Here is a 12,489-nt window from a genome sequence, read left to right as displayed (position 1 = left end):
GATTTCTAGTTGTGTACTCTTTTGAAAGACCAAACAAAGTAGCTTTGCTTTAACAACGAAACACAGCATCTGTCTCCGCAACGTGGTGTCAGCGGCAATAGCGAGAATCAAAGTTACACCTTCTTTCTTTGCTTGAGCATTTGGGCGACATTATGCAAATCTTCCCACATCATGACGTAGAGATGTTGGGGGCATTAGAACGAGGCGTTTTAGGGGTGTGTTGTTGATTCTAAACTTTTATAAAGAATATCTCTTTGGATTTGAGACTTTAGTCTTTGCAACTTTACAGATCTTCTTTATGCACCAACAGCTTGTAACACTCCAAAGAGAAAGGAAAAATTCAAATCGCATCATATGACCCCTTTAATTTATATATTTTCAAATATCACCTAGTTTCTGTCAATAAATGTTTAAAAATGTGCAGGTTTGTAATGCAGAAGCACCAGTAATATCTTGGGTTTCCTTTAGTCTAAGACCTCGAAGTCCAAAAGAGAACAGGTTTCAAACTGCCGTACAGTATATTACTTTCTTTTTATTCTCTTATTTGAGAGAAGAGACGGGAAGTGTTAGCGCTACCACATTCTTCCAGCAAATTTCCTCGTTTTTATCTCAAAACTGCTAGATATTTTAAAAAAACCCTCACACAATGGCTACTGTCGAGCATGTTGGCAATCCAAACGTACCACCTGCCTCCTCTCAGAGTCCCAACCCTGTAATTGTACGTTGACTTGATAGACAGCTACATTATGATCATATGAAACCAAGCTAATCATGCTTTCCTGTCTCTTTCATCTGCACCAACGAGCTCCTTCCATACGGATTTCAATGACATTTCGCTTCTGCGCCACAGATGAGGAAAGGCCTTCTATGACCCTCGTTTTTCAGGCCTGCTCACATGCAAAGCAGGTTATACAAGAGTTTTAAAAGGGCATTCAGCATGCAACCGCAATCACAGGCCCTCAAATATAAAAGTGATTATAAGCGTCAGCATGTTCGTTATATTAAGCCCCTCTGCCTTTCTATCTATTCTGCCCAGATATGTGTAGGCAATGAATTAAATTCCCATGTCCTGCCTGGCAGTCATTAGTCTAATATCGGCTTTCAAGGGAGCACAGAGGCGGCGGTCGCAGTACCAGGTCACATCACAAGAGATGGCGAACCTCTGCTTCCCGTTTGCCCTCTCCTCTTTTTACTGCCATTCATTTTCCATCAGCAATACGATGCCAGCATTATGCTTGACTGATGTGGGGAGACAGAGCAATTTCCTGAGACACTTAACACCAGGTCACATGGGGCTGAAATACGATAGACAGATACAGCCATTCAGAGGCTGCTACTCGAGATGATGCCAACCCAGATGTTATGTCAAAAACACTTTCTCAGAGCTTCGATTTTCAAGGATGGCAAAATTGCGCCTTGAGTGCGCTTTCAATTTGCCCAAAGGAACGAGGTGAAAGCGAGACCTCGTTCGAGTAGATATTCAAACGCATTCATTCAACTGCCTCGTGGAGGAGACTAAATATGGAAATTAACTTTGACTGACAGATGTTTCCTCTGTGTAATAGAAGTCATTACCATCACATTTAGCACTTCGTTTCCAAAGCGCCTCACATTACACGGTGACACGTATTCCTCCGCGAGCTCGGTAACAGTGCATTACGCACAGATAATGATGACTTTGTTATCCTGTGGTCTGTGAGGTCCATTTCCCAGCTCCCCTAACTACAAATGTCAGCCCCGACAGGCAATTACAGGAGTCCGATTACTCCCTTCTCTGCTATCGCTCTCCAATCTCAGAGACCCCTGGCGTGGTGAAGAGCTAAAGGTAATTTTCCCCCGGGCCTCAAACAAGGCCATGAACTTAGCTATTAGAGGCCTAACAGGTTTTGTCCGAGCAGTCTGCTGGATGTCTGAGTGACACCCCGTCGATATCCTCCATCCTCCTGGGTCATCTCAACTGTCAGCGGTCTGAGGGTGGAAAAAGCTGCACTCAACCGCTGACGACATGAAAATCAGCTGTTCAAAAACATTGTTCATAAGTTTCAGAATAGGTTTACAGAGGTTAAAGGTTTGCTGCATTAGCCGAAACATTCAAAATAAAGTCAAGAAATGCATGTTGTAGAATGTACTTGAATTGCTTAGTAGATATGATAGCAAGCATCATGTGTGGACATGTTTTTAGGTGGAAGTTTTTATCAGCGGCTTCAGGATGTAATGAAAGCGCGAGAGCGCCACCTGCTGGACACATACACCTTCACCAAACTCCATGGTGTCATTATGTACACTTTTGGTGCTGTATAATTTAAAAACACTTTCCTCACACATAAGTTTATTGAATTAATCCACTAACAATATCTAAGAATAGATATTCAACGTGGAGGAATAGTCGTTTTTTACCAAAGTTCTCCATCACAATGTAATCTCCACTACAACTTAATGACGTATTCTCATTTAATTCGAAGGCTATGGAAACATTCTATGAATTAAATCTCCGACACCTCTGCACTACTAATGCTAACTTTAAAGATAGCTTTTAAATACACACAAATATATATTTATTTTAAGTTTTGAAAACCGTCCAAATTAGTTTGACTGGATATAACCATAGACTGTATAAAAAGGATATAACGATTAAAAAAATGTTCTATTAATAGGCATATTTACCTTGTTTTTTTTTCCAAGATTTTTTTTTCTAATTCAACACGTCCCATAACTCATATCAAGCTCTTCAAGGCGTAAACTAACTTTAGAAGAGGCTTCATTGGGGCAGAATCTTTGGTTGTGGTGAAAATGACTCCAGCTCTGAGGGACAGTCAAAACTGAAATACATTTTCACACTTATTTTAATAATATATTCCCGCTTTTTAAGACATAAAACTTAAATTTAAAGTAGTAAAACCTGTACACATTAAAAAACAAATAATACATGGGAAAATAAATAAAACGGTTGAAATCCTTGGGACATATATGAGTCTTAAGTAAAAATAAAAATAAGCAATTCATATAATGCATATAATTTTATGCACATCTCAGTGCATGCAGAAATGTCACATCTTTCAAACAAGCAATTTCCAAGACATAATGCAGAACAAAATGAAAAAAAATTTGACTCTACAGATGAAGGTATTTTTATCAGCAGTAGCATGCAACTGGTACATGACTCTGAGACAGGAGAAAAAAAAAAAAAGTTATAATAATTCCCCAGGAGCCATAACCATCATGCCAAAAAGTAGTCACGACAATATAGAGAGCGATACAGTGCCTCAATGAACAGTTCCAATACTATTAACAGCACACATTCATAGCTCAGCCTCTGGTTCAGCTCCACCAGGAAACGAGCGCATATGCACAGCCAGTCGCCAACAGGCCTGATGAGAATAGCACCATGTCATTTCACAGGGATTTGAGCAGAATAAATACACAGCAATTTCTCCCTCGAGGACTTATCATACCTGGAGAGTATGATGAAACCTCCTGCAATATGGTGTCTCATTTTTTCCCCCTAGAAACCCAAGATATTTGTTGAAAATCAAGTAGAATGTACAATGACGACCACGGGGTTCAGGGTTTACACACTTTATTCCTAAAACATTGGCTGCACCATCCATAGCGGCACACAATTGTATGTACACATTTATATACACACACAATTCTCTAAATCTGTGATATAAAATATATAATCCGACAATGTACCTCTTGTCCTCTTATTTGAACACATTAAATTGCTGTACAGGAATTCTGTAGCTATAGCCTATCTTAAAGTCCCCACCACACAAAGGTAAGAACGTGAGCTCCAGTATACTTCATCTGTACACTGTGACAGTAAAAACTGTGGAGAAAATATTTCTCTAAATATTCCTCTAAAAGCAACCTACAGCGAATTCACTTGTCGGTTCTGTAATTAAGACAATTACATACATGACAAACCATTTTCAATTCATTTAGGAAGGCAATATGCAGCTTCCTGTCTTTATATAATATAAAAGATTAAGAAAGTACACATTTAAAAACGTACAATAAATAAGATATATGCAGGCATTTCAACAGGATAAAAACCCAAACGGCACTTTCAGGCCATCATCAGGACTTTGAGTTCATTGAGATGGACACTTGGCATGAACTAGGCAGCCTGGCCTTGCTGTAAGTGCGCTGTCTGATTGAAGTGGCTTTGCCCAGCTTGAGGCGGCAGTGCAGTGATGCGGTGTCTGTTGTGAGAAATCACGGCAACACTTGTGCAGAAGCCCCTCGTTTGTTAGAGCATGTTCATTATGAAGTTGTGCATTTGGTTGAGCACAACAAAGTGCACGGGCAGACAAGAGCGCCGGTCCTGAGTCGCTGGGTCACAGGTCAGCCATGACAAGGCGTTATACTGTTCCAGCACAAATCTGCAAAAACAACAAATGTGTATCAAATCCTTTATTCATCTAAAAATGTGGATAGTTTATCTAAAAATGACAATTATTTCATTAAATACACATGCACATGTCATTCCAAACACATAAGACTTATGATACTTAAAATATTTGGGCCTACATTTAAGATCTGTGTATTTGAATTGCATATAAAATTTCCATCTATTTGGATTCCACAATTTTACCATAAACTAATAAACTTATTGTGGTGTAGCTATATTTGTCACACAGACATACATAAATAAAAGAGGTATGATTTCTGCACTCAAAAAAAGAAAAAAGGATAATGACATCATTAAATATTCACATTCTTTGTGCTAATTCTAAGAAATTTGAATAAAACCATTTTGGAAATGCATTTATTCAAACTGCTTAGAATAAGCATAAATCCGTTCACCAAGAAAAATTATGTTAAAAAGTAAGCATTCCAAATTCTTTTTAATGATTCTTTTAAAAAAAGACACCTCCACTGAAAGTCCATTTCATTAAAACTTTGACATTTCAAAAAGTTCATTTTTTTTGTACAATTTTTAAGTACAATTAAGTGGTTTCAGTCTCCTGAAGAGAGACAATCTATTTCTAAACAGATTTAAATAAGACTTTTGCTCATATATTAACATTGATGAATGTATATATCTTGAGTTCTTTTGAGCATATTTGATGAGATTTGAGATTAGAGGCCTACCGTATTTTCCGGACTATAAATCGCACTTTTTTATAGTTTGGCTGGTCCTGCGACTTATAGTCAGATGCGACTTATCAAAATTAATTTGACATGAACTGAGAGAAATGAACCAAGAGCAAACATTACCGTCTACAGTCGTGAGAGGGCGCTCTATGCTGCTCTGTGCTCCTGTAGTCTACACTGAAAACATAGAGCGCCCTCTCGCGGCTGTAGACGGTAATGTTTTCTCTTGGTTCTTGGTTCTAAGTAAATGTGACTTATAGTCCAGTGCGACTTATATATGTTTTTTTCCTCATCATGACGTATTTTTAGACTGATGCGACATACTTAGGTGCGACTTATAGTCCGAAAAATACGGTAAATTAAACCTAAGCAGTGGTTCTCAACAAGGGGCCTCTGCTAATTTTTTAATTCATATGGGTTGAAGGGTCAATGTTTTGGTGGAATGAACATTTAATGTTAGGAATGAAATCGAAAGAATAAGTAAAAATATCTTCTGTGTTTTTAAGATGAATGAAATTCCCATGGGTTTGAAACAGAATGACTGTGGGGTGAATTATTACTTTAAATAAACAGTGTTTAATGGCTTTAAAAGAAATACTTTCTGGAAAGCGATTTATTCATAAATCAAATCCAGTCTGGAATTTAAAATAAATCCGTTGCTCTCCTTGTAACAAGTATGAAATATCATCAATAAGGATTACACCATGTGGAATTATTTCATAAATGTACAGAAATATATTAGAGACGAGGGAGACAAGGAAGAGTGTCTGTAAGGGTTAAAGCTGATACCTGAGCACATCAGATGTATGGCTGGAGTCCAGAGGGTGAGAGTGTTTACTGTGCAGCAACTCATCTGACTGCACTGACGAAACATTAAGGTGCAGAGAAGCCTGACAGGAAGACAAAAACATTCATTATTTGACACCTCTGCAGCTCTGTTAAACAGATTAGATTAAGAAACATGATTTGGACAATAAAGCTGTAATGTATCTCTGGAGTGAAATTATTATTATATTAACTGAACAGCTTACCTTCAGGAAGAGAGGACATTGTTTCTTTGCCTGTGGGCAGGAGGACCAGAACCAGTCAGGAAGTGGGCCGGCTTTAGCCGTGGACACAAAGTAGCCCAGAGCCATGGGCTGCTGGAGGATGTTGGGAGACTCGTCGTGAGACTCCATCCTGTCTGTGCTCTGGCCCTGAGGACAGGAGAGAGAGAGAGAGAGAGAGAGAGAGAGACGACGAGGAGGAGAATTCAGAGATATGACAAATGACTACAGCCACTTAAGAGTTATATAATAGCATGGATAAAATTCAAAATAATTTCTCATTACTCCTAAACTTAGTTTAGATTTCTATTTCAAATAAACACTGTTCTTTTAAACCTTCTATTCATCATACAATCATCAAAAAAATAGTTTCCAAAAAAATATTAACCAGCAAAACTTCTTTTTGAGAAAGAAATGTTTTTTTGAGCACCAAATTAGCATATCAGAATTATTTCTGAAGAATCATGTGACACTGAAGACTAGGGCTGCAACTAACGATTATTTTGATAATCGATTAATCTGTCGATTATTTTTACGATTAATCGGTTTATGTACTTATATTTTATTTTTTTCCATTTTTTCCCCAAGTAAATTATTAATAAATGGTCTTTATCCTTCAGCATAGATTTTTAAGAGATTTTAACCATTTTGCACTGTCATATCCTAATCAAAAATATACCTGGAGTTGTTTTATTGTGTTAGTAATCCTTTGTCGAACTCTTCTGCAATCAGAACACTGACCCATACTCATATTGAAATTTCACAAGGAGATTTAAAATAATGTTTTCACCATGGCAGTCCTTAGAGCTCCTAAAGTAGTTTAACATCCCGAACGAAGCTTATTAAGGAATCTTTCAGAACATATTTTCACGAAGAATAAGGATAAAACAGAATAAAATTGCAGTGCATTGTATTTTATTATTTACTGGGAAACAGCTTTATAGCTTTTGCTGTGAAATTGTAAACAATCCTTCGAATAAAGTGCCAGTGGCATGAAACCTGAATGGAACTCACAATTTAAAGTAAAATCCATCAGAAGGTTGTCCAGAAAAAAAAATTGGACAGTCACACACAAAAACCTGCTGTGTGAAAAAGAGCAGTGAATACTTAGAAAAAAAGTGCATTTCAAATATCTTTAAACATTTACCTCTCTCATTCAGTCATAATTAGGCTGCACGACTGAATTTTGAACTGGTAAACGACAAACTGATCACAGAACATGTTTGTAAAGCTTTAAATGTTAACTGTTAAAAAGCAATGTTATCAGCTTTTACGACTAAACATTTGCAAACAACATTGTACTGGAGAATCTGCACAAATAAAAGTCTTAGGGGCCGTTCACATATCGTGCCTAAAAACGCGTGGAAAACGCTAGGCGCGCCGCTTTCTCCTCCTTTCCAAAGCGCTCGTGCAGTTGCGCCCCTGAGGCGTCTGCCTTTGCTAAGCAACCATGACGTGCTCTCTGCTTGAAGACGCGGAAATTTCAGCAAAGGATAAATGGATTTGCAGCTCAAAAAATCGCTTGCAGTAGCTCTGCTACTAAATTTATTTCAAAATGGAAATCCATATACAACTATGATCAGCTGTTCCTTTCATCTTGACTGAGCTTTTAACGTTGTTACGGGAAAGGATGAAGCTGATTGGTTAGTTCTTGTCACATGACCCGCGATGCGCTTGCAGCATTCTGAAAAGTTGAGATGTTTTTAACTCGATGCGGTGCGGTGTTGGAAATAACGAACTTGAGCGCGCAAAAGACGCGATATGTGAACGTCCCCTTAAACAGTTCAGTAGTGCAGAGTTTACTTCTTTTTTGAAGGCTCAAAGTAAAGTACTCCCAGTCTCCCACATCCCGCTAAATGCTGCAGAGACGCTGTTCGGGAAGCACATGACATAAAACGAGGCCAGCTATTGGCTATTCGCTACTTCTCCTGCTGTACTGGCTGAGTAAAACCTCCGGTGGCTCATTACTGCCACACTTTGGTCACCGCAGATTTGAAATATGCACGAAATGAGCCGCTCACGGCAAATAAAAGTTATTTAGCAACGAATCGATGACTAAATTAGTTGACAACTATTTTAATAATCGATTTTTATCGATTAAATCGATTCGTTGTTTCAGCTCTACTGAAGACTAATGATGCTGCAAATTCTGCTTTACGTCATAGGAATAAAATTAATTTAAAAATAGTATTTAACTGTATTTTTAACAAATAAATGCAGCCTCAGTAAACATAAGAGACTTGTTTCAGAAATATTGATTGGCATTATATGCAGAGCGAATCAGTTTACCTTGCTGCCGTCTCCTCCGTGGTGGTAATGTGAGCCTGGCGACTGTACTGGGGAGGTGGTGGGAGAGTTGGGTAGGATGTTAATGAGATCAGGATCAACCAGGTCATTCTCCGCCAGCAGGTCTAAGATCCCATCCATGCCGCCCATGCCATCTGTGACATCTGCAAACACAATGAGAACATATATTAGCCTGCTATACACACAAGCAATAAGCAGAAGCGTTTGGTGGGTTGGATGTGAAAGTGTCTGACCGTTGTTGGGATTGAAGGCCTGGAGGCCAGCAGAAGTGGGGAACACGAGGATGTGAGTGCAGGAGGTGTCCTGGGGAGTGTTTAACTGCGACTGCATGTTCAGGGTCGTGCTGCGGCCAAACACAGAGCCCGTGGACACTGAGTCTATGGAGAGACAGAACAAGGGAGGGAAAATGATGGACTTTCATCAAATATTCACATTTCTATAGGTCTAAAAGGATACAATGAACAAAGACAAAGGATAGAACAACCGCTCTGTGTGAAAGCGCCATATTAATTACCTGGCATGATGACAAAGGAAGCCTGTGGTTCCATGGCGACTAGACAGGTACTGAGGATGCTGGGACTGTCCGCGGCAGAGATGCCGCACACCCTGCACATTTCCTTCAGTCGTCTGCTGAGAGACTGCAAGTTTCGCCTACTCAACATAATACTCCAATCTGATTGGAGTCAAAACAGCAGTTAGATCAATAGCAAAAGGCACATAATGCAAAACACTTGGAATAATTGCAAAACCTACCACGTAACTCCCCGTGACCTATCCTTCCGAGCCGGCCAATCACAATGCGCCAAGGAAGTGATGTCATCTGTACGAGGCCCAGGCACCATTCCCAAAGCTTCTGGAGGCCCTGTCGTCGTGCAGAGCCCTTTTTCCTCCGAGCTCTGTGTGAAAACACACAAAGGCCCCAGTCACAAACAGAGGCCCGGGCTTGAGCAAACCAAGTCAAAGAAAGAACTCTTGAGTGCTCACCGGTTGGGTACGTCGATGCTGATGACGCAGGTTTCCAGCAGCTCTCCGTACTGGTCTGTGCATGAAGCCAGGAGCCACCTCTGGTCATGTGACAGGCAGTAGGCCACAAACAGGACGTTGTATTTCTGGGCAGCCTCTCCAAAAGTCTCACCCAGCTCTGTTTGTTTATCCTTCACTGGTGCCAGGACGAACGGCGGTGCATAGAGATGTAAACACTCTGGTCTCTGAGGAGGGCAAGGACCAAGAGGTCAAAACTATGATTTATTACACCTTATTTATGTATGAAAACTGCACCAACTGATCTTTTTTCTGGAAAATGATTTGTGTGTAATCTCAGGTTCAAGCCTCTTTTTTTGATGCCACAGACCCCAAAAAGAGATGATCCTTCTGAAAAACTTTTGCTTTAAAATAAGGCAGCTATATGCTACTGGTCAAAAGCTCAAGAAACCGCTCTTATTATGAATGCTGAAAAGTTTAGGGTAAGAAAACTGTAAGGGTCATATTTGGTTTTTGGGAGTCCCCAATAACAGGTTGACATGCATGCAAGGTCAAAAACACTTTCATTTTCATAAAATATGCATTTATTTTTTCCTTTTTACTCAACTCTCAAATTATTCCTTTAACGATAAATTTTTTCAAAACCCCACTTTTAAACTGCGGTGATTGGTCTGATGACACAGTCTGTAGTGATTGGTCTACTGCGTGCAGCGCAGGTTAATAACAGAAAGCCCATCACCATTACTAGCCCACAGCTTGGTGGAGTAAACACCCAGAAAGCCATGGTATATGTGTTAGCCCAATACAGAAATGTATTGATAAAGCACTGCAGTTTGTACACCAACGTATTGCTCTATTCTTTATCAGAACTACAAGTAATAACAATAACAAACATTCACTATTCACCGATACATTTCTAGACAATTGCGAGCGAACAGATACCCAAGACTTGTCACACTTATAGTTTTGAATGGGGAAAAATGCAACGCTTAATATGGCCGCTCAATCGCAAGAAGCCCCACCTTCTGAATGAAAGAGCCAATCGCTATTCAGTAAAGTCAGCGCATCACTGCTGTAAGAAGTCCCGTTGTCTAGCTCTGCGAGGCACATGCATATTGTGTGTACAACGGTTCAAGACGGGGTATGTCTTTAAAAACTCCTAGCACTTTTCTCCTCCAACTCCAAAAACGTCCACAGTGCACTTTTAGATTTAAAACTTTGCAGGATGTTTTCATTCACTTAAGAGCTGTGTTACAGGTAATTTTCAAAAATCCATAATAGGGGCACTTTAATTCATCAAGGAGTCATTAAAATGGATTGAAAATGACAGTAAAGACAATGTTATATTTCATATTAATCTTGTTAATTGAACTTTCTATTCATCTGAGAATCCCAAAAAAGGTATCAGTACCATGATTATTAACTGAGCACCAGTAATAAATGCTATTAAAAATACTGAATTAAATATTACAATTAAATATTAAAATAGAAAAAATAGAAGACATACTGTAAATCTGTAGAAAATGTAACAATATTGTATTTTTGATCAAATAAAAGGTAGCCTTGATGAGAATTCAAACACATTCAAAAATCATATTATTGCAAACTTTAGACTGATAATGTCTATTTTCATGTATAAAGATGCTTTCATACTGTGACCAATAAGATTAAAAACTTTTTTTTACAGAACATAATATTAAAATAATTGTAATTTTTTTAAATAATATTTAATTATTTATATAAAAAGATAAAAACACATATACAGTCCATACGGAAAGCATTCACAGTGCTTCACTTTTTCCACATTTTATGTTACAGCCTTATTCCAAAATGGATTAAATTCATTATTTTCCTCAAAATTCTACAAACAATATCCCATAATGACAACGTGAAAAAAGTTTGTTTGAAATCTTTGCAAATTGATACAAAAAAAAAAAAATTATAATAATATATATCACATAAGTATTGCTCTCAATACTTTATTAAAGCACCTTTGGCACCAATTACAGCCTCAAATCTTTCTGGGTTATTATCTTTAGGCTTATGATGTGACAAGCTTTGATCATCCTCATTTGTCAATTATATGCCATTCTTCTCCTCATCTCTTCACCTCTCAAGCTCTATCAGGATGGATGGGGCAGACGCAGATGTTCAGGTTTCTCCAGAAATATTTGATTAGGTTCAAGACCAGGCTGTGGCTGGGCAACTCTTGCTGTGTGCTTCGGGTCACTGTTCTGTTAGAAGGTGAACCTTCTGTCCAGTCTGAGCTTCTGAATGCTTTGGCCTGGGTTTTCATTAATAATTCCTTACATACAGCAGTTTCCGGGTACTCTGAGCACTTTACATAGGAGGAAACTCCTCATCCACCACCAGTGTGCAGAATCCAGCTGGATGATTGTGTCAGAATGCCCAACACACACGCTTATTGGTGAAGAGGAGAGTGATGAAGCCAGTCAGAATATGGGGATGATTAGAAGGCCATCATGATAGACCGAGGCCAATGGGCCAGGGTTATATCCCTACTCTTTTTCAAAGGACATCTTGAGATTTTTAATGATCACAGAGAGTAGGGACCTTGGTTTAACATCTCATAATGGTGCTTTTTTGTCAGCATAGTATTCCCATCACCATACTGGGGTGCTAGGACCCACACAGACTACAGGGTGAACACCCCCTGCTGGTCTCAGCCCAGATTGGTTCTGTAGGTCTCTCTCATCTGCATATATGATCACAGAGCTCAACTAGAGTGACCATAAGGTTCTTGGTCACCAGTCCTAAGTAGAAGTCCTTCTCCAACAATTGTTCAATTTGCAAGGAGGGTAACTCAGGTAAGATGGTCATTTCAAACTTCTTCCATTAAAAGGTCACAGAGACTTGTTTCTGTGAACCTTCAATGCTGCAGAAAGATTTCTGTACCCTTCCCCAGATCAGTGCCTCTATACAATCCTGTCACAGTGGTCTGAAGTCAATTCCTTGGACTTCATGGCTTGGTTTGTGCTCTGACATGCACTGTTAACTGTGAAACCTTATATAGACAAGTGTGTGCCTATCTAAA

General features: G+C 39.0%; 1 protein-coding gene across 2 annotated transcripts in view; it reads right to left on the bottom strand.

Moving 5' to 3' along the window:
- Positions 1-3,560: 3,560 nt before the first annotated feature.
- The window catches only part of LOC132108064 (mediator of RNA polymerase II transcription subunit 13-like), a 29,310-nt gene continuing 20,381 nt past the window's right edge, over positions 3,561-12,489 (bottom strand). The window contains exons 23-30 of one of the 2 annotated variants that reach the window (XM_059514538.1): positions 9,438-9,661; positions 9,207-9,349; positions 8,968-9,126; positions 8,687-8,830; positions 8,436-8,596; positions 6,132-6,296; positions 5,890-5,990; positions 3,561-4,385 (exon numbers count right to left, since the gene is read on the bottom strand). In XM_059514538.1, coding sequence (XP_059370521.1) covers positions 4,253-4,385; positions 5,890-5,990; positions 6,132-6,296; positions 8,436-8,596; positions 8,687-8,830; positions 8,968-9,126; positions 9,207-9,349; positions 9,438-9,661 — 1,230 coding nt within the window. In that variant the 3' untranslated portion in view covers positions 3,561-4,252. Of the gene's footprint in view, positions 4,386-5,889; positions 5,991-6,131; positions 6,297-8,435; positions 8,831-8,967; positions 9,127-9,206; positions 9,350-9,437; positions 9,662-12,489 lie in introns of both variants that reach the window. The other variant, XM_059514537.1, reaches the window with a different exon arrangement.

Source organism: Carassius carassius, chromosome 28 (assembly GCF_963082965.1).
Source record: "Carassius carassius chromosome 28, fCarCar2.1, whole genome shotgun sequence".
NCBI classification, from domain to species: domain Eukaryota; kingdom Metazoa; phylum Chordata; class Actinopteri; order Cypriniformes; family Cyprinidae; genus Carassius; species Carassius carassius.
Note: the sequence above shows the minus strand (reverse complement) of the source record. Positions and strands in the feature narration are given on the sequence as shown.